Below are 27,151 nucleotides of genomic sequence, written 5' to 3' on the forward strand. Positions count from 1 at the left end.
TTCAGGGGGCAAGATGGAGGAATCTGGGCATGTCCAGCCTTTCTCCTTCTTCTTCTTGGCCTCCATCTTCTGGGTGATGTTGGCACTTTTAGATTGGTTTAGAGTAGAAGCTCACTGTCTAACACAGGTGATAGGTATTGGAAAGTAATTGTAAATACAAAATTAGTATAAGAAGATAACACTGCCCCAGGGCAGGCAGAGTGCCTCGGACTGTCTTGCTGAGCGGACCTCGGCTGGACAGGAGAAAGAATTTTATAGATAAGAAACAATAAACAACCTCGAGACCAAGAACTGAAGAGCTCTGGCTCCTTCTTCAAGGGCTGGGCTGGGAAAAGAGACTTTCTAACGTATCTTGGGGTCATTCTGACCAGCTAGAGACCCCGAGAGAGCTCCTGCTCCTCCACTGAGCTCAGTGCTCAGCCCCACCTGCCCCATCCCTTGTGCCTCCTGCATTCCCAGGAGCCTCCCAGCCCCAGCAGCGCTCCCACCAATGTGTGCCTGGGTCAAGGCTGGGGAAGCAGAGGGTCTTGGAGCCCTCACAGGGTTTATTCTGCCAGCCTCTTTGCTGAGACTCACATCACCCTCCTCGGACTCCCTCCACCAGAACTTCTCAGGCTGGCCAGTGGAGTAAGGAACCGTGGGGTGGCACATGCCTCCATGGTGTACAAAAGCAGAGGTGGCAGCCAGGACACCACTCCTGGCTCTTCACCCCTGCTACAGGGCATGCACAGAGCTCATGGCAAGGACAGCGAGCTCACAGGCTCTGCAGCTTGTGGGAATCCATAAAATCAGAGGGTTTTGGGAAAGCTGCAAAAGGCAAGCCTTAGAGACAGCAGAATTGTCATTAGAGCTAAGCAGTAGCCATGAGATAGGTCAGCAGAAAAATTCTTTAAAAAGTAGAAAAGCAAGGACAAATAGAACAATGGTCTGTGTATTAACACTTGTCTAGAATAATTCCCTAAGCTACAGAAAAGTTTATCTAGCGAGATATTAGGAAGTTTTAAGCTTAATAATGGAGATCTGTGCATTGTGTTTTAAGGCTGACAAGCAGGTATTGTATTTGAAATAAGCAAGCATTGTTTTAACCAAAGGTACCTGTGCTTATAGTGGTTAGAACTACTGTATTTTTATAGTGGATAGAACTACTGTCAATGTGCTTTTGCTTTGTGTGATTGGTCAAAAAACTTAGAAAGTAAGTTGTAACATTAAGTTCTTGGTCTGCTGCCTGATGTCAGCTGATGGCATCTTCCCATTGTCATAACCATGTAATGAGAGTGATGCTGGAAAATAAAACAGCTCAAGGCACGTTCCTCAGCAGTCCCATCCCATTTGTGACTTGTACATAGCCCCTGGCAGAAACACAACCCAAGCAAATGCAGCCTCTGCCGTTGTTCCTAGAGCATGGCTGGTGGGTATTCCAAATACACCTCTGAGCTGTTCCTGGTCAGGAGCACACAGGGCAGGTCTGGATTGAGCTGCTCAGTCATAGGCAAATGATCCTGAATGTTAAAATGCACTATCCAGCTGAGCTTAAAAGAAAATGTTTTGAGGAGGGACAAATTATTGCGGTCTTAGCGGGGCTTCAAAAGTCTCTGTGAGAGGCTTTTTTCCCCAACAATATGTACAGAACCTTTCCATCACCACAGCTACCAAAGTTACCAAAACTTGCTATCCACTTTAATTTTCAACTCAGCTTTTTTCCCATCTAGTATTACTATTCTCACAATAAAACCAATTAGGTCTGATATGCCTAAAACTACTTTGCTAATATACCTTATCCCAAGTGTATTGTTCTCTGGCTGAAAGTTGCTATGTGACCATGTCTCCATCTAAACTTGTTTTACTTGGCTTGTATTTCAACAGGATTAGATCACCATTCCCCCCACACATACACACAGAGAACTAATTAAATACCAAGGAAGGGATAAAACCAGCAAGACCCAAAATCAAAATGTATTGTGTCCTTGCTTCTCACTGATGGGAACTCAGGGAAATGAGAAAATGCTGATCAGAGCAGAACAGCATCTTATGATTTGCTCCTATTTATTGAAATTTTTGAATGAACTGACCTTTACCTTGCGTTACAACAGCTTCTAGAAACCTCCTTTATTTTAGTGTTCTGTCAAGTAGAGGGCACACACCTTATAGCACAGTAGCAGAGAGGGAAATACAGTATATCCAAATATACCATCCCCAGATGCAGCAGAAACTGAGAACCAGAATCAGATGGTGAAGAAAAATATTTATCTTTAGCACTAATAATTTGCATGAGAACAACACAGGTTTAAAGTAGCGTTATACCCAGTTTGGAGTCTTTACATTAAGTATGATTTACTTCAGTCTAATGTTTTACAACTTGTGGAGTTCCCCAGGACTCCTGACAGAGGGGACTGAAGTTTTGGTGTGGCAAGTGCTGCAGGGATGTCTGTAAGGTGAGGTTTAATTAAACATGGATGTAAGGGGTACAGAAGAGCAGGTGGGAGATATGGACTGTGGGAGAACAGGGGACACATGAAAACAAGGTTGATTAAGGTGTTAAGGAATTCAGAACCTCCAGGGGGTGAGGCCATGCCAGACCCCCCTGTACCCCTCAGCAGGTTCAGAGCACAAATGCTCAGAGCCCACATCCTCTGTCCCTGAGGAGGGAAGAACTGGGATCCGTAAATATATAATAAAATAAATGCTATGTATAATATGAAGAGAACCTTTGTTTCTCTGTCACCTATAAGTCAAAATGGGGAAAGAGAGAAGCCAAGCAAATCCCAGCAGGCTGTGGGTGGGTATTGGCAAACAGCCACAGCGTGACTGCAATGCACTAAATGCTGCCTCTCAAGAAAGCAAAGAAATGGACATTTAGTGTAATTTGAGGCCATGCCTCCTCCCCAGACAATATATCATACCCAGGGGCACTTGTATGCACAGGGGGAGAACCCACGCTGAGAAAGGCAAATGTTTAAAGTTAATGCAACATCTATAAAAGTCAAGCTGCCCTATAAATCCCTCTGCTCTGGATGTGTTGGCTTCACACTGCACACAAGCTGCTGCAGCCCAGCTGCCTTTACAAACAGATAGGATTTCCTTGGCTGAAGGCTCAGCTGGAAGCCCTGAGCGTGCCCTGCTGCTGTGCACAGCTTTGGGATTGCAAAGAGGAATTGCAGGTGCCCAGGGGCAACCTGCTGCCCTATGGTGCCACTGGGGAGGGGGAATGTTCACATCTCTCCTGAGCATCCATAGGAACTTCTGGAGACATTTCACTTTATTTCCCAAGTCTATTTGGGTCCAGAAAAGCACAAGGACCACACTCAGGCTTGTATTTTTCTGTGTTTGGTGAGTCCCTTGTGGTGGTCTTTGCATCACCCTGCTAAAATAGGTAACCTTAATCCTGGGTAGAAAACATTGGTTTTCTGATCTTTTTCTACAGTCTTTACAGGGACAGAAATTCCTCTGGAGGATGAGTCAGAGGAACTAATTTAGAGCAGGGAATCAGGCACTGAAACTGAGTTGAATGGTACGGAAACAACTCCAGCACGACGCTTACGCACACGTGGAGACACCCCTGCCATGGCAGGAGCAGGACAAGAGGCTCTAATGAAGCCTTTCCCTGCAAGCAGGAAGGGATTTGTGAATCCTGCATGGAAATGACGGCAGCAGCATTGAAGTCAGGCTGGGTGAAACACAAGGGCTTGACAAAAGGCATCTGCATCTGCTCCTGAGCTGCTCTGCAAGCCCAGGGCAAAGAGGAGAGCTCAGCAAGGAGCTGTTTGCTGTGCCCCATGCCAGCAGGGCTGAGCACCAGGTCCAGCCCTCATTCCGCCACGGAAGTGCCACAAGTTGCAACGGCATGAAGTGGAAAAGCCTTGGTGAGGTTGAAGAAGCAAAGACAAAGGGAAGGAAAAACAAACATCTGTGATGTGCAGGCACTCTCTGAATAATGTCAGTGCTGAGAAAGGGACCAAATGCCTGAGAGACTGATCAGCAGCTCTGAACAACAAGCTCCAAGCACTAACATCTGGCTGATGGGAGCTCACTGCTACTCATAGATATTCCTGTCCCACCAGGCAGCCCAGAGCAGCCTGTCCACAGCTCCGGCTGCTGCATGGGCTGGAAATCCTGAAAGGGCCCCAGACCACCCTGGGTGAGATAAATGGGCAACAGGCTACCCTGAAGATGGCAGGATTTGGCAAATAGGCAGTTTTCAATGTGGAAAGATGTGGTATTTAGGGAACCACCCTCCTGCTTGCATGTGCTCAGATGGCCCTAAGCACTCGGGGCATTAGTGACTGTTTCTATAGGAAACAAAAGCTGTTTTCACTCCAGTACAATTCCTCAGATCAGCTTCTATTCCTGGGTCAGTATTTCAATTCTCAACAAAAATACAGGGTCAGGGAAATACAGGATCATATTTTAAATCCAATGTCATATTTAGTGGCCAAAATCTCTCCCTGCTGCTTTGTTGTTGAGTTTCATACAGACACAGAAGCACCAGAAACTCCCACCATGTGCTGCACAACTTACTGCCTTATACAGGGAAAAGCTTTTCACACAGGGCTGGCTGCAATGCCTGCAGAAAATAAGGTCATAAGGGCAGCATGAGTCAGGGCTCCCCATACACACAAGCCTGGAGCACTCTGCCTGACTGCAGGAGAAGGAGGATTGCAGCCACAGTTACACAGGACAAAATGCTCACAGGGCTGGTGGATGCCCTGTGGTGAACTCTTCCCTCCAAGCATCTAAATTACAGAGCACACACTCCACTGCTGGTTAATGTTGCAGTGGTGGCTCTCAACTGTTTAATCCTATGTTAATAATTGTGCTGGAGAGAGATAATTACATTGCAAGTGCCACACCACTGCACAGTGAGCACATGGCGATACCTTAGAGCTACAGTTCAATCATGGACTACCTTGGGGTTTGGCTTTTTTGTGAATAACTGCACTGAGGTCTGAGAAATCTCATAATATCCTGCTGTTCTGTCTTTTTACCTGCAAAATCTGCTATTGTTCCTGGCCAAATACTTAGGGACAGGCAGTAAATGCTTCCCCCTGTAAGTCTGTGTTACTGTTTGTGTATGCACAGGCTTTAAACGTGATTATGAAATTAATTTTCTCTATCAGTCCAAAATTCTTCTGTGGAATTTGTTATGCTTTTCCCATATTTCTCTGACACAGAAGTTATCTGTACTTTCACCAGCTTTGTGTTGCATCACTTTAGCAATAGCAAGGGCCAGGGAACGGACAGCCTTGAGGAGCAGATGATCTGAATTGCCTCACATCCCTCCTGCAGTAACACAGTACCCACCCCAGTCACCATCCCCACAACTCTACAAAAACTGCCTAACATCACAGAATTAAAAAAAAAAAGACCAAAAAAAAAAAAAAAGACCAAAAAAAAAAAAAAAGACCAAAAAAAAAAAAAAAGACCAAAAAAAAAAAAAAAGAAAAAAAAAAAAGGAAAACCCACTCTGAGGAAATCAGGACCTGGGCTCCAGTCTAGTCCCATAATGAGGACACTTGCCCTGTCTTTTGGTAATGATAATGTTGGAAGAACAAAACCTCTATCATTCTGAGCTGTGTTATCTGAACAGCTTGTTCTCATTAAGCAACACACACACTTCACACCTCATCAGAGAGGGCAGATAAAATCCTTGTCCTAATCAGAGGAATGGGCCTGGAGGTCTCCACTCCAGTGAGGACAATAGCCAGTCAGGGGCAAGTTGGTCCAATAAACAGCTTCCCTGTGCTTCCATTCCTTGTCTCCAAAAATGGGGATTACAGAACAACTGTAATTATAGAGTCTCTGAGTCATTATAACCTAATCCAGGAAGGTCTCTGTTCAAAGCCTGAGTAGTGTGTATGGGACAGGAGCAAAAGCAGAGCCAGGACTTCACTTCACTTGCATGCAGAATGGCCACAGTGCTTCTCTGTGCAAATTCAGACTATGAGCCCAGAAACCATGTTTTTTCTTAGGTGCTGGAAGGCATTGCCCGTAACTGCTCTCTTGTCTCCTGAAACATATTGCTCAGTAAGGATCCTGGACAAATTGCCCATCACTGGACCATGTGATTAATGGAGCTTTCAATATTGAGGGATTTAGTCAATACAAGTTTACAACATAAAAATTGTATCTTTCTGTGTCACTGATCAAGGCATTTAAGTCCACATTATCCAAGAAGGGGGAAATCCTGGTTTTGTGAACATGGCTCAGATACATGAGCAATGCTAATGGTCCTAAGACCAAGGTTTCAGGCATGATCAAAGGGACAACTTCTAGCAACTGCCTTTATTGGGCCATGGAAAACAAAACAGACCATTCCTTAGGCACCATTCACCCACAAAATGGGTGTGAGTGGTTAGGCAACAACGTGGTAATGGTCATTCCTCTCTCTCATTATTCTGGACCTAAGGGTCAGTAAATGAGCAGAAAAGCCAGCAGAAGAATACATTCTTACAGGAATGGAAAAAAACTTTTATTCTCACTCATTACCTAGGTCAGAAATCAATGGGAGTGTGAGCTAATCTGGAAGAGCACAGCAAGAACGTGGCACTAAGCCTCTGGAGGGAATGGTAAAGACCCTTTCCTGCAGATATTTGAGGCCTCTCTTCATCAGCCACATGTGGTTTAGGGTTAGTACATGTAAAATGCAGCACAAACTCAACTGATAAAACTGGATGACCAATTTGTTTAATCTGAGCCCCATCCAGGTGATGTCTCAGTTCTGCCTTGCTGTGTGTAATCCTGTTAATAAGTACATCCCTGTACTGGCATACAGCACCTACCCTTCTCATGGCACTCAGTGTTACTGAAAGTCAACCAAACTGATTTATCCCGCTCCCTCCAGATATCTGTGAGGCATTTCAAGTGAAGAAAAACAAACAGAAAAAAATCATGATAAATTGCATAATTCCAAATGTTTTTCCTTCCACATTCTCCCCACCCTAGAGACTCTGCCACTTAGTAACATTTCTTTATTTAATCCCTTCCTAAAATACCCTTTTACCATTGAGAACTTTGCAACTGTTTGGGAGTGGGCCGAGTTGTTTGCTGTTTTGATGGAAAGAGAGAAACTAAATTATTTCCTGGCTGAGATTTATGCGTGAAGATTTAGCTTGCAGCCAGACTTTTTTAGCCAAGTTATAAAAGCTGAAGATAATTCCAGCTCTCATCCTCAGTGACTTTTATGAAGCAATTCAGGATATGTGCAGGAATAAACGGAAACTCCTCACCATGGAGGTTTTCATGGAAATGAAGAGACACATTCCTGCACAGAAGGAAAGGGCAGGAACATATGTCAGCCTAACAGAGCTGTCACAAAGCAGAATCCCAGCTTACTAAAAACTCATGAACATGCTGATGAACCCATGGGGGTTTTTTAATGCTTTGGATGCAAACTGAGAGCGAAGCAGAGGTTGCACTTGCCTGTGGATAAAACAAATCTGAGTTTTGCTTGAGACATCAGGCTTTTGGAAACTTAAGAGCAAATGCCTTAAGTTTCCAAAGATGCTCCTGATCTCCTGAGATTATTCAGTTCAGTGCTGGTCAGCTGGAAGGTATGATGTTCATGTTTTCTGCCAAAAGGACACAGAAATGCCTCACTAAGCCATGGATGATGTACTTTTCCACATCTTCTGTCACATTTGCCATGCCAGACCCTGATGGGCTGACCCATGTCTGAACAGTAAGGTGCCCAGAGCAGGTGTCAGATGGACAGGCTTACAGGAAAGAATAGAGAGGAAGAAGAAACAAGTAATTGAAAGTTCCAGAAACCCACAGAGAGACCTGCATGCCTAAAACTCAATGTTTCAGGTGAGACACCCCAAAAAGGCTTGTGCTGTTGGCTGCATCCACATGAGCAAGTCAATTGGAGCAAGAGGAATGTGTCTGTAGATTGAAGCTCTAGATGTGTTTGGGGTGAGCAAACAGACAGGGAGAGGGCTCAGAAGGTGTGTGAAGGACCAGCTGTGGATCCCTCATGTTCCCATTAGGAGCTGGTGCACACCATCCAGGCATCTGCAGCAGTCTGGCTGTGTTTCCTCCAGGAGGAATCCACTCATTGTGCAGCAAAACCTCTCTATGAACTGAACCAACAGCTGTCAAGCAAAATCATGTGTCTCCTACTCATCAGACTCCTTCCCTCTCAGGATGGAGAATGCACTGATTTGACACATCTGGCAAGTTAAGACACCTCTTGTTCCCTCAGGTGCTTTGCTTGAGCTCCATGGCTTGGGAAATTTTAAGCAGGAGACCTCACAACCATTGCAAAGCCTGCAATGCAACTGCTTTCACATCTGCCTCTCATCCTTCCTGATGGGCCAGCTCCAGGCTCGGGAGGTGTTCCACTGGGCTGGTGGAAGCCCCTCATAACTCAGCTGAGGACAGGAGGTGGGGATGGATGTGCAGTGCAGCTCTGGGATTGTGAAATCCAATTATAACTCAGAAACAGCAGCTAGTGCCTCCTCAGAGCCACCTCCTACCACAGCTCACTACATTTCTCTCCCTGAAGTTCCTCTAGAAGGCTCAAGTAAGAAGGCTGGTTGAGCTCTAAATCAACTCACCTATTTCCTGCCACTTGGTGCACTGCAAATCTTTACTGATGCTGACATCCATGCTCTCCCAAATTCCTACATTTTTTTAAAAGCAGTTGAACTAACAAGTGCTGGGAGAACACTGAGCCTATGAAGCCACCTTGGCTGTGTTTCAATGTCTTCTGGAAAGATCCTAATGCAACACAGACGTTCCTGATATGTTTGCACTTGCAGCTAAGTGCTGGCTACACTTGAGCTTCTCTGTAATGAGCTCTCTCCACAATACCACACATGAAATACAGACAGACAGACAGGCATATTGGTTTCAGAGCTACATGGGAAGGAAGGCAGATGTCTAGCAGCAAAAGGAACTCAGCAGATACAAGGACATTGCCTCCCAGCTCTGCTAATCACTGTCCATGCCTTAAAGCCAGGTAAAAATTGTTTAGACACTCCAGTTCAGAAGTGAGCTCCTGAGATACAACCAGAACAACTCTGAGGCTGGAGCTGGACTGAGTTCCACAGATGTTCAGATCCACTAAGAATTGCCAAGAAGTGTGGCTGACCTTTTGGTTTTGGGGCTGGAGAGTGACAGACCAGAGAAGATGTTTTGCTATGGACTCTGGGCTGTGAGTCCAAGTCCTCCTTACATGGCCAGGCAGCAATTTGAATATAGCAGCAGAAAAGAGAACAAAAGTAATGTGGTAGCAGCTAAAGAAGCTGCCATCTGTCCAACAGCTCATGACAGCTTAGTCTTGCCTTTTGGAGTCAGGGGTGTCATTGCTGGGAAGGTGTAAACTCATGTTTTACATTAGTGACTTAAATTTAATGAAGACTGTTGAAAATTTAATGAAGACTGTTGAAAATGCATGTCACATCCTTTGATTGCTGAGGGAATAATTCCCAGGTATTTCAAAGCTTAATTATTCAAAAAAACTTTTCAGTCAATTAGAACTGATGCATATGTAACAATAATAAAGAAACACAAAAATTATAGGGATAATTCAACTTAAATATCAGTTGATCCAATTACTGGGCTCAGCCCCTGAAGTTCAGGTGAAAGAAGATCTCACAAGCAATGTTCCACCTCTACCACTTCTCAAAGCAGACCAATACCCTAAACTAACAAAGCTACTTTCATCCAAAAAATTCTGAATGTGGCTTCATATTTCAAACTCATTTATTACCTTGCTTTCTGTGTATAACTCACAGTTTGTGAGAGCTATACAAAACCACATAAAAGGGAAGAGGAAAAGGGAGGGGTGCTATAATAAATTCTGCATTACCTGAGAAGATAGGTAAGTGTCTTCTCGTGCCAACTCCCCTTGGTGTTAAATTGCAGGAAGGGTTTATATGCAGTTATAACCTCACTGATTCTGAGCTGAGTTTTGAATCTTGGGTGGTGACACAGTGGTTACAATTGTGGGTTGCCTGGACTTGAAAAATGTGGTTAAATTACAATAAAGTTACAGTAATGGCCATGACAAACAACGTCTGCAGCAACCACAAATGAGCACTCCTCAATCTTCACCCTGTGTGTGTGTGTGTTATGAGTTTTACCACTGCAGGCATTGCAGCTCACAAGTAATTCTCACACAGCATCTGTGAAGCTTGCAGAAGCTCAGAGGAAGAAGACACAGCTCTGCTCAGCTCTGACAAATTACAATCAATTCACTGTTACAGATTGTCCATGTCTCCCAGGGCAATAGAGAGTTGTGGGGCACTTTCACTCCTTGTAGCCAGCTGGGTCAAGAGCTTCCTGAAGGCTACCCCAAAAATCTGTCTCTGTGTTCCATCAGGACCAAGAAAACCCAACTCTGTAGCAGCTGTGAGAAGATGCTATTCCATCATTCCTTCCAACAGCTGCTGGACACCTCTGAGCACAGTCTGCACCAGCAGCACCAGTGTTTTGCATCACTGTGTCCCCCTGTGGCAGGTCAGCAGGGCTGCAGATCTCCATCTCCTTCCTGCTCCTTTTCAAACTCCACCGTGTCAGCTGAGTTGACACAGTTTTCTGGATGCCTTCCCACTTCCTCAATCCTTCATCAAACAGCACTGAGTGTGAAAGGGCTCAGTGCACATCTTTGAAGGAACCCAGGCCTGACAAGCTCCTCTTGGCTGTCACTCTGTGTCAGAGATGTATTTGCCTTTGTTTTCCCCTTGTTTTTAGAGCTGCTCTACAGTGTGTTTTACTGCATTTGATGGGGAACGTTAAAAGGCTCCATAGAGCAATGCTTTTTCTCACCCTGACTCCTCAGCTCCAATTCCAGAAATTGGAAAGTTGGAGCCTTGGACAGTTTCTGACCCTCCTCTCAAGGCTGCTTCTTATTCACTCCTGTGGTTCAGATTTCTTTGTAAACAGGGCAGTACATGATTTCCTATGACCCACAGGGAGGGAAATCCCTAAGAATGGGCTTTGGGGCAGGGACACTGAATTCTCCATTATATGTAGAATAGTCCCAAACCCCACATTTTCTATCAGCCAAACTAGAAAATAACATGCTGTCCACTATGAGGCAATGAGGGCAACAAGAATCAGTTCTCTTTAAACCAGATTATATCAGACTTCCTGTATAAAATCGTTGGAAGTCATTCCCTTTGCTCACCAAACTACTTCAGCAGGTGCATATCTTAGAAAAGAGTTACAACCTCTTTTTCAGTGATAGAAAATCTATCATGACCCCTGGCAAACTAAAAATTAATGATCTACTTCACTTCAAAAAACCACTGTATTTAGCTTGGGTTATATGGACACAGATTGCTGCCAGTTTCAAGCTGTAGGTCAAAAAAGAAAAATATTTAAGGCAGAATACTTCTGGTTAGATTTCTGAGTCAGGAAATCGTTGCTGTAATTGCAGTCTGCCAGGTAAGACACACTTCCCCCCGTGCTCTCCCCCAGACCACATCCAGGTGTTTGAGGAGGTTCTGCCTTCCTCTTCAGAGGAACACAGTGGCCCCTAGCAATGGCTAATTACCGCTCTGCTGATTGACAAAGTGCCAAGGACTGAGCGCTGCTGCCTCCATAACCGATAATTACATTTTTGTCAGGCTGCCAAGGTCCTCACACACACCTGCACGCTGCCCACACAGTTGTTACACAGAGAGATTTATAATAATTAATTGTAGCATTCCTATCACGCATCTCCCCGCCCGCTTCCAGCAGCAACACGTAAATCCAGAGATGAGCACATCTAATTTCCTCTCCTTGTTAACCTCAGAGTAAAGCCAGCTAAGAACATCTTCTGTTTGCAGCCTTTGAAGCCTTGAGTCATGTTTTTTCCTGACATCTTAATTTAATTCTAGGTGAGGAATCACACTTTTTTCTCTTCTTCTTCTGTTTTACTCTGCTTATTTGTTCACGCCTTCCTGACTAGTCTAGACAGCCCTACTACTTATGATTTTCCTGAGATGGATGCTTTCCAAACAGTACAGCTCTCCTCCCACAGAACATGGGCCAAGCTTCACAAAACCAAACCTCTTCCCACGGATCACCATTTCCCCAGCTAGCAATTGACTGAAGAGGTAGGAACTAAAGACTGTGCAAGATACTCATTGCCTCCAGGATCCTTCCTGGTTCCCAAAGGCATCTACTGTCCATGCAGCATCCCATCAAGCTGCATCCCTCATTTCTACCCCCTCCCTACTTCGTGCTCACCCCTGGAACCTCCCAACCTGCTAACACTGATGAGCCCCTGTTGCAATGATTGCCTTACTGGTCTTCATGCTGTCCTTTTTGGGAAAGCAAAAAGCCTCATGGAAATTTTCCTTCTCCCTGATTTGCTTCTAATCTGTTTTGCATTTTATTCTTTCTTTTTATTTCTTTTTTTTTTTTCCATACTATGTTCTGTTTTTACATCCTTCTCAGTTTTCACTTTCTCTCACAGGTTGCTGGCACTACTGACATTCATCTGCACTTAATCTTCTTGGGGTTAAGTCTTACACACAAATATTTGCTTTCCCTGTTGGCACTTCCAACAGTCTAGGCAAAATTTTGAAATTTCCCTGTGGCAATAGCAGTGGGAGGTCCCAGACAGCCAGGGAAGGGGCTTTACTCCCTCTTTTCTTGCATTGCAGAGTGCTAGCAGTAGCTGATTCCTGTCCAGGATAGGGGAGGAACAACCTTCTCTGAGGCTCAGACATTAAGACTGGTCTGTAATTTTGAGTCTCCTGTCCTCTAAGAGGGTTGAGGATAAACACCTACACAACCATGCAGGGAGAAAATAGAGACTGACAGCATCTTCCAGCAGAAGAACTGGGAGCATCAGATAATAAAGGAGGAAACGGGTTGAAAGCAATCAAAAAGTTTGCAATCAAATCAGAAAGGCAATAAAATTTTCAAGAGAAGGCTGGACAGCTTTATGGGAGATAAATTGACTGGATGTCACTGAATATATAGACAGAAATAAATATATGGAAATTACTTCGCCACAGAGACTTCTTCAGCTTAAAACACTGGAGAATGGGAGGGCATCAGCTACAACTCTCTTCCTGTACTCTTCCATGGATACCTGACTTAAGTAACACTTGGCATACTGTGGGTCTTGGGGTGGGGACAGGGGAGAATGCTGACAGTCTTTTACTCTACTTCCTCAGAAAACTTTTGGCAAAACTGCCATTGCAGCAATTCAGAACTTCTGACAATAAAGCACCTAACAAAGGGACTCCTGTACCCCACTCTGCTGTTGGCAAAGCCCTTCAGAATATTGTATGCAATGAAATTCAATCTTTGCTCACATTTTAACTGAACTCACATTAATACTGAAGTAGACAAGCTCCTTAATTCCATTCAACTAATACTTAAATACATCCAACCAAGAAGCCAATCCAAAGTCAGAATATTTATCATAAAATGCATAGGAAAACATGTTCAGAGTCACATCTACAGTGTATACTTGAAGTTCAAACAGAAAAGGCCCCAAAATCAATGTTGCAGTAATTCAAGCAGCCCCATGACACCTCCAATAATGTTGACTGCATTAGAAAGATTATTCCAGTTGTTCTACAAGCTTTAGAGTTAAAGGCTTTCTTTGTCAGAGACAATGTTCCCTTTTGGTAGAGTATTGATAACATATGTGTCCTCTCTTTTTATTTCTTTTCCTAACATCATTTTAATTTTTTTTTTCTTTGCACCATTTCCTAAATCAGTTCATGATTGACCACAGGTCTTTAAAAAAAACCAGAGGTTTCAGAATTTCAAAACACAAGGAATTGCTTTAAAGCAATTTAGAAGATTGGATTTAAATCCACAAAACAAAACTCTACATCCTTCATGCACTCAGCAAATTTTATCCAAAATTATCCTTCTAGCTTTATGAGCTAGAAGATAAAGACTCCAAAATGCATCATAAGCTCCAGCCAAATTCAAGCCACCTGCTCCACACAGCAACAGATACAGAAAGAGGACTCCAGGCATGTTGCAGTGCTTGATTCAAGCTCTGGACTTTTCCTCATCCACCGAATCTAAGCTGGAACTGCTGTATCCAGAAAAAGAAGCCAGTGAGACAGAGCCATAGTCATGGTCAACTGTTGTGGCATAAATGGCCCAAGACCACAGCAGTCCCTTTTAGACACAAATAAGTTCATATGTGGCCAAGGCCAGACCACAGTGTGAGCTCAAATGACCTCTGTTCTTAATATATTAATATATTGTTTTTGTCCCAAAGGCCAGCAGAATCTGAAAACAGATATTTGTAGGGCTAATGTTGCAGTGGGGGCAACATTAGGAGATGTTTCCACTCCCACACTGTGCTGTGTGAGGACTTCCAAATCCCTGTGCTGCTCTAGAGAAGTCAGGAATACTGACTGCAGATGAAACTGCAAGGGAAAGGAAAAGGGAAAGGAAGAGGAAGAGGAAGAGGAAGAGGAAGAGGAAGAGGAAGAGGAAAAAAGGAAAAGGAGAAAAGTTAAAGGAGAAAAAGGAAAAGAAAAAGGAAAAATGAAAAGGAAAAGGAGGAAAAGAAGGTAAAGGAGGTAAAGGAGGAAAAGGAAAAGGACAAGGAGGAAAAAAAAAGAAAAGAAAAAGAAAAAGAAAAAGAAAAAGAAAAAGAAAAAGAAAAAGAAAAAGAAAAAAAGAGAAAAAGAAAAAGAAAAAGAAAAAGAAAAAGAAAAAGAAAAAGAAAAAGAAATAAAGGAAAAAGGAAAAAGGGATACTGGATCTGATAAATACTGAGAGCAAACATTAACACTTCAGTAGCCACATTCCCAGCTCATAGCTGTAGGGTTGAGGCCGCCCCAGGACACTGCCAATGTGTGAGTTAATATTTAAAGATACGTGTTGGCTTAGGAGCAGATTAAAGTACACAGTGAGCCTTGGGCAAGCCTGAGATTTCTCCATTTCACAACATAGGAAATGCTGTAAATACCATGGCAAATGCAATTAGCAGAGTGTGATAAACACCACTTCGTTAGCAGAGACCACAGGAGACTTCTCCTGTTCCAGAGTTTCTGACAATGAGCAGGACCAGAGGCTGATCCTGAAGTCCAGACACAGAACAGGCAGGCAAATGCCTCAGGGATGCCTCCAGTCTGGGATTTTGTTTTTAGCCCTTCTCTGGCCTGATGCTTTGATGGAAGGTCTCTGCTCCTTCATATCCTCGACATCTGTGATGTGTTTTTTGAGCAATGACTGTCTGGGAGGACAGGATGTGTTCCAGCAGCTGCAGAGTGCCACTGATTTGGAAGCACCACAACATTTTCCATCAGTAGCTCAGCTGCTTTCAGACCCTATATTTCAGTTCAATATAGGAGGGTTTTGTCACTGGATATGGTTTCAAGCCATTTTTTGTATGGCAGGCAAGATTTGAGCACAAACTATTATTTCCAGGACACATTTAATCGATGATTCTACACCTTTGGGAAAAGAATCAAGAATCACATTTATTCCTCTGCCCTTTGAAACCAAGACTTAAGAAAACACAGGTTCAATTAGGATTTCAAGGGACAGATAGTGAAGCGTTCACTCAACTCAAACAAAACATGCCTGAGCCTGAAATGTGTAAAAGGACAAAACCCAAATCATTGACGGTAGTAACAACCCTTCTGTAAAGCCTTCTTAAAAGTGTTTGTTTCCAATTCTCAGAGGCTTTTCACAACACTAGGACTCAGATCCAGCATGGCAGAGAGAACTTGGAAGTGACTTTTAGAAAAATTCATCTCCAGGTTGTCTTTTTGAATCCAGCTGATGGAGGTGGGCTTTGGATGCTACCTGGTACCTCCTGGAGCTGCTCAGCCACAGAGTGGGGGACATAAACCCTCTCCAGAGAGAGCAGCACCAACACCCAGCTTGAAGAGTAACAGGACAGGGACAGAGGGCTCTGAAAGCCCCTCCCAGAGCCGTGTCATGAGCTGTGCAACGGCTCTTCCTCCAGAGGCAGCCAGCCAGCCAACCAATGTCCTCCTCTGACCCACTTCAATCTGCCAGCTAGAGACAAACTTTGTAAATAATGAAGATTTTACCACATCAGTGGGCCACACATTTCGGTGGGTTATTTCTTCATTTCCTATTCCCATGATTTATTTTCATTTTCTCTCATTTACAATGTTATTTTTTCTTTGTCTCTACTCACAGAAAAATCTCCAGCAGAGGTACTTACAGATCAAGTAAGATTCTTCCCCACAGATAAGCCATGCGCAGATTCTCACTTAAGACAACTTTTATAGACCATGAATAAACTCTCTCCCAGCCAATCCAGACCTCAGAACTCTTTTAAAGTATGAGCAGCCATGTGGCAGAGGTGCCCTATGGTTACTGTGACTAAGCCCCTTCCTCATTATTGATCATCTTCCACACCCAAGAATGTTGCTTTAAAAGTGGAAAACAGCTTCTTCACTCTGCAACAAAATGGAGAATTTTGAGCGCATGTGGCTGCTGTGTTTTTGCTTCAAAGGCTCTGAAATGGGATTTCTATCTTTCCCCATGTAAGGGAAATTAGGACTTAAAGCATCTGAATTTCTATTCCTATCCCTGAGTGATTGTCAGTACAAGCTGTTCCTCCACTTTGACTTTCCCTCCTTTCTCTCCCCAGCCACCATCCAGCTAAGCATTTAAATAATTTTCCACAATAAAAAAATCTAATAAACAACATCCAGAAGAACGTATTTGTGTTTGTACCCTGTTTAAAGGCTCTGGAAATACAAAAAGAAAGTCAAACAAACAATTGTGCTCTGAAATGGGTGTACAGCAAAGACAAACGAAGGCAATAAACTCATTGCATTTGAGGAAATGAAGAGGATACAAGATACCATCCACCTGAAGAAGGAAGCTGGACTTTATACCACCAACATGCTCTGGTCGAATAAACAATTAACCCCCAGCTGCTCATGCTAAACCCACCTGGACAAAACTCCCTACTCAAAGTACAGCACAACCTGTGCAATAAGGTTGGAAGCCATGGAAGGGCACAGGATTTCAACAATTAAGTTTACAGGCAAAAAAAAAAAAAAAAAAAAATTCAGACAGTTATTTCTAATCCCAGAGGTCATGAATCTGGGAGCAAAAAGAATTGTCGCCACTGGACTGGGATACAGAGCCCAACACACCTGCCTTGCTTTTTTACCTCTGCAGAATGGGAACAGCTCTCCTGCTGCCCCTACATAGTGAAGGAGATGGGTCAGTTTGAGGATAACAGTATGTAAATACCAGCTTGCATTTTAGTCCCACATCTTGTCTCAATATAAAACACTGCACCAACATTCCCCCTTGCAGTTGCTACTGGTTCCTTACTGATCTAGGAGATGCAAAAATACTGCAGAAAAAGTCCATTAAGTGCTTTCAGATCTCAGGAAATATTTGTTTCCTTGCTAGCTCATAAGTTTTTTGGGCAGAAATTCAGACCTGGCTTTTTAGCCATATTATTTTGCTTTTGTAATTTACAGTGTCATGGAAACTTGCCTCTCCCTCAGTGTATTTTTCCCTGCTGTCATTCCTTTTACTGATGACTCCACTAACAGTTGCAGCAGCCTTGTTCCAAAAAAAGTTGACAGACTGGGGCAGCAAGAGGAGGGAGTCACAGCATCAGCTGCTGGAGGCACCTGCAATGATTTGCTCAGCAACCAGCTGCAGTTGGTCCACCAAAACCATATGTTCCCAGTTCCCCAAAAACCAGGCACTTTGGTTTGTCACTTCACATTAGCTGCTGCAAGGGGCTGAGCACTGCCAGGGCCAGCAGCCAAGCCAAGCCTGGCACCACATGGCTGCTCCTGGCTGAGCACAACAGGGCAAGGACACTTCTCCAGGGGAATTTGGAAAGGCTCTTGGCTGGTGGAGGCAGGATTTAAAAGGCTCTGTCTGCAGCTTCCATTAGGGACTCGAACTCCTGCTGCCTCAGAGCCAGCTTGGCTTGTCATTTGTGAAAATAAACATCAAAATGCATGGGCTGGGAGATAATATGTCCCAGATTAAAAGATCTCATCTCCTTTCAAGCCACAATGGCTGATCTGGTTACAGCCAGCATCACAGGTGTCCTGTCTGCCAGCTGCCAGCTGGATTTTGGTGACTGTTGATTTTAATAAATGTTTTGTTCCATCTTTTTCTGTATCTATCTCACAGGTGCGTCAGGAGAGAGAGAAGAATTCAAAGAAAATACTTTCCCTGGTTCAAGGCCAACAGCAACTAACCCAAAGGACAGGTCTGCCCACAGTGCCTGGAGGTGGATCATCTAGGAGAGATCCTGGTCCAGGACTGCTGATCTACACAAATCATCCTTTCCACCTGCTGACAACACAAAGTATCAATTTGCACACAAAACCCGCTCAATTCATCTACAGACTCACAGATTTACAGGAGGGCGTGGTGGTTCCCATAACTGGGTTGAACAACACATAATATGGGCACCTCCCTCATTAATTTTGGCAGATATTGTTCCAGAAAACTTGCTTGAGACTCATTCTGAATGTATTCCCCAAGAGCTGGCTCAAAACAAGCTCTAGGAAAATCCAAGCAGGTGAAGAGCCATGTGATGTTTGCTTGCCCCTCCTGCTCCCAGCCCAGCCAAAGCACTGGAATAGCCCCATTGTTACTGTGAGCAGGATCCAGGACTCATCTGAGCATCTTTCAGTGGCTCCCAGGCAAAGTCAGCACCTCCACCCATCGAGACTGAAATGTCATGGGACAAGTATGACTTGTAAGCATGACTGGATCCAAAAAAAATACATTATCTCCTTCTTTGGACTGCATATTCTGTTTTGCCTTGGGTTAGTAAGATGATACATCCACCTTAAGGACACGAGCCTCAACTCTTCTCCTTGGGGAACATGTCTCAGAAATCTGGGGGGCACCTTGAGTGGAGGAAGCACCTCTGCGGAGGAAGGCGATTTGGCTGTGGACACAAACTCTTTCAAGCATCCTGCACTACTCAATTTCACAGCCCAGATCTGCACCAACCCTTTCCCTGCACCTCTCCCTTCATCTTTCACAGGGGTGGGATGTCCCTTCTCACTTTCCCACTCTGGGGAGGCCATCAACAGGAGGGCAGGAAAGCAGAGGTATCACTCACACCCAGGGAAGGAGACAGTGGACTCAAGTCAGCCTCCTCATGTCTACTAGTTGCCACTTTTCCCATGACAGTGTCATCTCCAGAGGAGATGGATGAGAGGTCCACTGCTCACTACAATGCTGCAATTCCCAGCCCATCTTCACATGTGGATGCTCAGGTGGGCTTCAACCTGGCCCCCCTGAGGGAGGTATCACCCCCCTCAGCCACTTCTGTGTTAGCATAGAGGGAACATGACCAGCTCAATCAAAATCTCATCTCCTCTACCTACAGAGTGCCTTGGCCCTTGGCTAAGAGGCTTCCAAAGGTCAGGGCCTCCCAAGAAACTCTTCATCCAGCTAAGAAAGCACTGCTGGGCTTGAAAAGCCATGTCTGGGCTGGAAAGCCCAAGGCTATGGCATCCCTGCAGACAGCCTTGGATCTGAAACAGAGAAGGGACAACAGGGTCCCTTCAGCCCCACCTTTGTGTCTCTCAACATGCAGAGCTCAGCCTACAAATGTCAACTGCCCCTGTGGCCACCAGCCAGGCAGAGAACCCCAAAGGTGTCCTGGGGCTGCGGCCAGATGCCTGCTCACCACCAAGCTCAAGTACAGCAGCAGATAGCCTTGTGCCATGAAATATGGAATGAATTAGAGAGTTTGGCAGAACCTCATTAAAGTGTGACTCTGGATAATTAAAAGAGGCCTGGAGCCATGTGGGTCTCCCTTCCCTGCCAGTTCCTGGAAGGACTGCTGCTTCACCCTTTGAGGAGGCAGCAGCACATACACACACACACATACTCCTGGTTGTCTTGGCATTTCCTTGCTTGGTGAGCTGGAAATTGGATATTTTTAAGGATATTATGTACTTGGATGTGCCTGAGACACAGCAAGAGAGAGCTGTGCTCTGGAGCAATCTGCAATGCCTGATAGGCAGCAATGGTCCAGACACGTTCACCAGGAGCTGTGGGACACTTTGGGGCTCCCCTGTTGGTACCAGGAGGGTGCTAAGGGGGGGTCTCACCTCAGCACCCACCCCCCCATGGCTGCCATGGGGGACAAGAGCTCAGATGGGTGGGGAAAAGCTCCATTTTCAATCCCAAATCCTGACTGTTCACAAATCATACCAAATCCAAGGCTCCTATGTTACATCTGGTCATCCCTCCTGCATTGTGTATGAAAACCAGCCAACCTACAGACATAATGTGCCTCTAAGAAACAAATGAAAATCAGAGATATTGCCCATTTTTTCTTCTAGGAAGCACTGCTCAGAACACCTTCTGGGTGTTATAAATATTATAAAGACCATATGCAATGGAAATATCCTGTGGATAAGGCTACTGTGTATTCCTTTGTGATCTTTTAATCTGTGTTTTATGAGCCTGTGTGTATGTGGAAAGATAGAAAACTGATAGGGATATGCCAGTCAGAACTCTAAGTGTCCCCTACCACAGCCTGGGTGTGAAGATTTGGGAAAGAATCCATTCCATTTCTGTGCCAAAGGACTCCTGGGGATGTTACCCAAATGTATCAATTGTCTCGTGGTCTTCCCTTGCTCCAGACACTTGTCAGCAGTTCTCCATTTCATCTGATATTGCTTAAATGTACTCAAATTAAACACAGATCATAGGGAGGGGGTTCACCCTGGGTGGGTTTCTGGGAGGAAAACAAAAGCTCTGTAAATCACTATGAAAACAACCCAGAAGTGATGGCACTTTCTATCATGCTATTAGGCTCATGGAGAAACAGCTCCTCTAACCAATGGCAGGGCAAGAAACCACATGTAAAAGAAGATTTTCAAACCTCTAGATATTGGACCTCACTTCAATTCTACTTTGAGGTCTTTTTGTACTGCCCTTGCCACGTAGCAGTTTTTAACTGAGGTTATTTTGTGTTTCCCCAGTGCTTTAAGACCAGAGAAGGGAGAATGTCTAATGCAGCTCATGCCACAAGCAAACACCAAAACTCAGTACATGGGAATTAAAGAGAACTGTGCAGGATGCTACCTGCCCATTTTCAGACTGCTTCTTCTCCTAAAACAGCTGGCTCTGGACTCCATGGGCAGCATTTTCCAGTCTTGAAATTCATCTCCCAGCACTCAAGAGCAGAGTGGGAAATCTGCAAGAGCAGAAGCTCTTAACTTTAATATGAGACAGAAATATTACTTTTTCATTTTAATTTTGTGAATAACATGGACAACACAGTTATAAGCTTAGTTCTCCTAGTGGCCAGGATTGACAAGACTCACAGAGCAGTCACTTCTGGCATCAGCAATATCCACCTCAGCCACCACAGGAACCTCTGGCACACGGATCCAAGGCAGCTCAGGCTCTCTCTGGACATGACACAATTTAATCACTTCCAAAATCAGGGTGGTCTCCACGGATCCAAGGCAGCTCGGGCTCTCTCTGGACATGAATTAATCACAAATTAATCACTTCCAAAATCAGGGTGGTCTGAAACCTTTTGGGGACTTCCCCAACTTTCCCTCTTTCTTCCCCCTCTCTGGGGGCATGCTGTCTGGGAGATGGATCAAAACAAGTCCCTGTAGCAAACATCACATGAACAAGTCCTTCTCTGGTAGGCAAGGAGTTCTAGTACAAGTGGCTATTTCTCTGTGGCTTGTGTACTTGTGGTGCTGTGAAGCGTCACTAACTGAGGTTCTCTGTCATTCACCTGGTTGAGAGCATCAGGGAAGAGACAGGCTGGACCAGCAGATGTGCTGCTGCCCACAGATGGGCTCAGGGATTCGCCCAACCCAGTGGCTCCCAGGCCATGCACACAGCAGTTGCTAAAATACAAATAATTCTGAAAGTATTTCCTCTACTTCCACAGAGGGAGAATGTAATTTAATTCAATTTTTGCTTTGCACAGTAATGGCAAGGCCATTTATGCAGTTACATTGCTTTTCTTATCTAGTTCCCTTTCCAGCTGCTCCCAAGTCTTTCAGGTGTCCCAGTCAGGTCATTACTCTGTTACAGCAGCCATGGTGCCACCAGGGAAGATCCAAACCCAAAGATGCTAAACAGATCTTTGTAGACTGCCAGACTAACCCACTAATTACCTTGCTTTTTATTTGGGACACTGCCTACTCTCATAAAAGCTCTATGATTAGAGATAATACCTCCAGATAAAGCTCAGGAGGTCTCTCAGAAGGCAAGTCCATTCATCTAAATAAATTGAGATAACTGCGTGGCTGTGGCTCTGCTGCTTGAGTCAATGCAGGGAGAGAGGCTTAATAAAAGGTATGGTCTCCCCCTGCAATCTCTGGGCTTAATTGAAGTTCTTGGACTCCTTAATTTCATGGACTTTATCTCAGCGCTGTCACTGTTGCTCACAACTGGGCTGGCACCTTGACATCAGTCCCTTGTTGTGATGCACTTGGGTCATTTTGCAGCTCTCCTGCACACATAAAGGGGGAGGCCAAAAGAACACATTTCCTTATCAACCTGCAGACAAAACCACTTCAAGCCCCTCTGAATGATAACTACAAGTGCTGCTAGAGATTTCTACTGTCCTTATTGACACCAAACCTCAAATCACTTCTCCTGAAATCCCTTGTGTGCAGACAAAGCAACAAAGTCCTCTTTATGAGATCACACAACCCTGCAGAAGGCCAGAAGGAGAAAATACAGCTCCTAGATTTGCACTAAAATGGTGAAACTCAGCAGAGGGGCTAGATTTCAATCCCAATGTACTGCATCATCCCTTGGTTTTAGAAACAGCCTTGTGGAAACCACTGCAACAACGAGCTGGAGTAAAGCAAGAGATCTGCAAACATCACCAAGGGGCTGAGACAAACAGTCAAGATGAAGCCACATTAGTATTTGCCTCTGCAAACGTGCAGGCCAAAATGCAAGTGCCTAAAGAAACAATGGCAGGAGCAATCATTGCACTCTGAAATGGCCAGAACAAGAGCCTGAGTGAATTTATGAGATTGTAAGGTTATTGGAAAACTATGGAAAGCAGTATTTGGCTCTTAGCCCAGACTGCAAGGGCTTAAAAATGCAGCTGGAATTAGCTTACAGCCAAAGCAGCAGGCCCAGGATGAGGAAAGTATTATACTCAGTGAGATGTGCCTTGGATCTGACCTCTTTTCATCACACACCATGGGCCTTTCCGAAAATTAAAAGTATTTTACCATGATGGAAAAGTCAGGTGGCACATCCCAATGCATCCAAAAAGTTCCTGCACATCTCTTTGCTCTCTTTTGCATCATCAGACACATTTGCTGGAAGGAGGAGAAGGAGCTGTCAGTGTTTTCCTCATTTCACCCCTTAGGCAGCCCAGACAAGGCTGCCTGCATGCAAGGAGCCAAGCAGGAGGACAACCTGTCAGTGGTCACTTTGGGGTCACCTGCTCCATGGCCAGCTCAAGCACACCCTGCAGAAGGAACCCCTTGCTTGGAGTAGGATTACATGAGGCAAAGACACTCATCCATCATGGGATTTTCTCACATTCTGGCTGAGCATCCCAGAGCAGCAAACAGAAATTATCAATTGCAACTGCACGTGCTTCTAGCACCTAAGTCTCTCTTAAAGTATCCACCCCAGAAATATATCAAGTGCAGGTTTCCAAAAGACTTTCAGAGTATGGGATTTGTCTGTAAATAGAAAATTTCATCATTCCTTTATTCCAAACCTCCTCTGTCCTGCTGCTTTTTAAGTTGTCCCTGCATGCAGCTGTTCCAACACTTGGAGGCAGGACCCTACCTCTGAACTCCTGGGATGAGACTCTCATCCCAGCTGCCTTCTGCTCAGAATGTCTCAACATTTCCACCTCTCCTCTCTGACTGCACAAAACATCCATGATGTATTTTAAGTAACAATTTATGTCAGTACACAGCAGCTAGTGAGATCCCTGACTCCTCACTACAGCATGAGCCTCATCAGAAAACCCTTCCCTCTCTGTCCAAGCTCTTCCCAACCTGACACCATCACAGAACCCCCCTTTGGATGCACCCAGGCTCCCAAAGAGGTTCTTTTCCAAAAACTTCAAGGGTAATGCTCTGAGTGATGTTCACTGTCTGTGCCACGAAGCTGGCACACAGCACAGATTTCAGCTCAGGAGCCAGCATGGGGCAGCTCGGCCGAGCACATTCAGAAACGGAAATTGTTCACACTGGGACAGGATGTGAGCAGACAGTGACAATTGGGAAAGCCACCACTACAGGTAAAAAGGCAGAGAGAGGAGGGAGATATAAAGAGAGCTGTACCTGGGAAGAGCTGAGGAACAAATTCCTAATATTGCAGCAGCCAGAAATGTCATCCCTTTCCCAGGCTGGGGCAGGCAGGCGCCGGGAGCTGGCGCTCGGCTGGGCAAACACAGATGCAGGAGCTGAATGGGAGCACAGTCAGCCCCAGCTATTTTTAACTGGGGCAGAGGAAGCTTTTACTTTTCATTATGAGGGCTGGACAAAGTGTCCATCAGTTGTGCTGAATTTGTCCCTGGATGGGTGGGGGTTGAAGCGTGTAAAGCCCCCGGCCCCAGCAGTGGGAGCAGCAGCTCTAATCCCCCCCAGTCTGCTCACAGTTGCACGGGTCAAAGAGTGCAGCAGCTGAAATGCACTTCTGATACACATGCTGAGGGTTGCCTCAACTTACCCTGGGGGTTTCTGCCTGGTCATTTCCATTAAGGCTGACTGGTGAGATTCACTGCTGGCATAAACGAGCACCAGCCCATCAAGATCCCCCACATTTAGCTCAGCATGACAAAATAAACAGTGCAGAGGCATCACCAGCAGACAGTTGGATCTGGTGGCCTCCCAATGCCACTTTGCTCCCCTGGACAAAAATCTGTGGATTTGGCAGCAGCAGCACCTTTACTTGACAAGTATGTTGCTTGTGGCACTGGGGAGCAGGGAGGAGGCAGGGCAGGGACCAGGGCTCTCCACCTCCCCCTTCTTGCCTGGACAGGGTTACAGCTCTTAAATTTAATTGTAGGATAACTAATTTCCTCTTAAATATCACTTTCTGCTGCTGTCCCATATATCTGAACAGCACCATTCCACACTCCCCCCTCAAAAATATCAGCAGCAAGAAAACACTTGCTCATGGGGCATCCCAAGGAGAAGAGCTGTGTCACTGGCCAGATGGCCACACAGCAGCTCAAACTTTGTATGCTGGCATTTGGCCAGGTGGTGAAAGGAAAAGGCTCAGCCAGCTACTGAGTTCCCTCCATCCATCTCCCAAGCAAGCCACTCACACATCTGCTGTCATACATAAACATCATGCCTTGGGTAAATCCACAGAAGACACATGCAATGACACCTGTCCTGTCCATCCTGACCTAGAGAGGTGCTTAAAATGTTCTCAGATACCAGGGGAAGCCACCAGCCTCACAAAACAAAGTTTGGCACTAAACCAGCTCTCCCAAGTTCCACTTTCTCAAAAGTACATGCACATCCAGAACATGCACACACATGACAACATGTTGCTCCTCTCTGCCAAATAAGCATTTGTTAAAATCCTGCATTTATTACACACACTACAATCCCATAAAGGGGCTCAGAAGCCACCAGCAGTGGGCATCTCTGGGTGTTCTAAAGGGAGGACCACCTAGAGGGTGAACTGCTTTCTGTGGCCTTCCTTGAAAGGAGAAAGAGATATTTCATGTGTCTTGTTCAGAAGTTAGTGCTGGCATCCCTCCGAGGAACCCTGCCCTCATCACTCACATGAAATGTGCCCTTAAGAGTCTTTTTTTCCCCAGCTGCTACAAAGGCAGCTCAGGGTGATTAGTTCAGTAGATGTTTATGCTGTTATGTGGAGTCAGGCAAGAATAATCCCTTACAGTCTGTCATGGTCCAGGCACTGCTCTCACTACATGAGATCAACACAGAAGTTCAAAAGCAAAGATCTGCTCCTGAGCATTTCAGCTGAAATTAAAAAAAGAGGTCTAGAGATAACAAACCCAGAAATTATCTGGGTGGGGGAGGAAAGATCACAGGTAATACTATTTTTAACCTATTTTCATGAACAAGTTGATACCAAGCTTTGCTCAGGTCCATGGGAAGCTGAAGAGGTTAACACAGAGGTCAGCTTTGCAAATAGTTTAATATTTCCTCACCAGTGTGTTACTTTGCTAGTGATACCCAAGGAACAGGAAGATCAGGGACCTGCTGCTCTGCATTCATGTACATATGTTCACAAAGGACATGGGGATGCCTGTGCCCACTTTGAAAACAAGCACTGGAAAGCAAACAAATCCCTTACCCGGTTGTCCTCTTGAATCTCCCAGTCACTGGAGAAGCTCAGCACGTGCTGTGCCTGCGAGCAGTTGGAAAACTGGAAAAGGCTGGCAAACATTCTTCTGTTCTCCTGGGTGTCAGGGAAAATCGCCTCCTGGAAGTTGACTCCGTGTGGCAGGAGGATGTAGTTCTCATCCATTCTGGAACAGATTGCAGGGGCAGCCCACTGTGAGAATGAGCAGCACTCTCTCTCCTGCAGAAGTCACCTGTCATACTTCAGCCTGGCTTGACAAAAAGTCACACAGACTTTTAGCCTGCAAGTAGCTCTCAGCTCTCCTGGCACCAAAATGACAATTTCCACCACAAGGACTGGATCAGGCAGGAGCAGTAAGGACCAAACTGCTCCTTCCTCCCTGCAGACACCATGAAGGAGGCAAATCTGTATTTTGGGTCATAGCTTCTACTGAATTTGCATCACTTTGCCCTTGAGCCCAGAGTTTAAGTACTCCTTCAAGCAGTCAATAAATAACTTGTGTCAATAAAATGTGTTTAAAGATGTTGCTGCAGACTAAGGCCTAGACAGCATCAAAATGAGTTTTGTCGTGCACCCAGTCTAAGAATATACGAAGTATTTCAAAACAAGCTACTGAGTAGTATTTCGCAGTGCTCTCAAATTGAAAGGTCACAGAGATGGCTCTGTTCCCACATTGTGGTTTATTTTCTTATTCTTTCGATGAGCCCAAACTCAGGGTCTGGCTGGGACTCGGCAGAGTCGATGGAAAGCTATCGGGTGACTATTTGGGGATGGGTTTTAAACTCCCACGACAAACTTCGGCAAACGCGCTGGCCTCCCTCCAGCTCCGTGACCGTCCCGCCGTAACAACAAAAGCAGCAGCACCCACGAGCTACTCAACAGCAGCTCCCTGTGCATGTGCTGGAATACTACGGGAGTTTGGTGTTCCGGGCTTTTCTTT

The 27,151-nt window shown here is 45.1% G+C and overlaps 1 protein-coding gene across 1 annotated transcript in view; it reads right to left on the reverse strand.

Moving 5' to 3' along the window:
• Positions 1-26,376, reverse strand: part of CCDC3 (coiled-coil domain containing 3) — a 34,950-nt gene extending 8,574 nt beyond the window's left edge. The window contains exon 1 of the mRNA XM_005426298.2: positions 26,203-26,376. Within this exon, the coding sequence (XP_005426355.1) occupies positions 26,203-26,376 (174 nt within the window). The remainder of the gene's footprint in view (positions 1-26,202) is intronic.
• Between the last annotated feature and the right edge of the window lie 775 nt (positions 26,377-27,151).

Source organism: Geospiza fortis, unplaced genomic scaffold, assembly GCF_000277835.1.
Source record: "Geospiza fortis unplaced genomic scaffold, GeoFor_1.0 scaffold428, whole genome shotgun sequence".
Lineage (NCBI taxonomy): Eukaryota > Metazoa > Chordata > Aves > Passeriformes > Thraupidae > Geospiza > Geospiza fortis.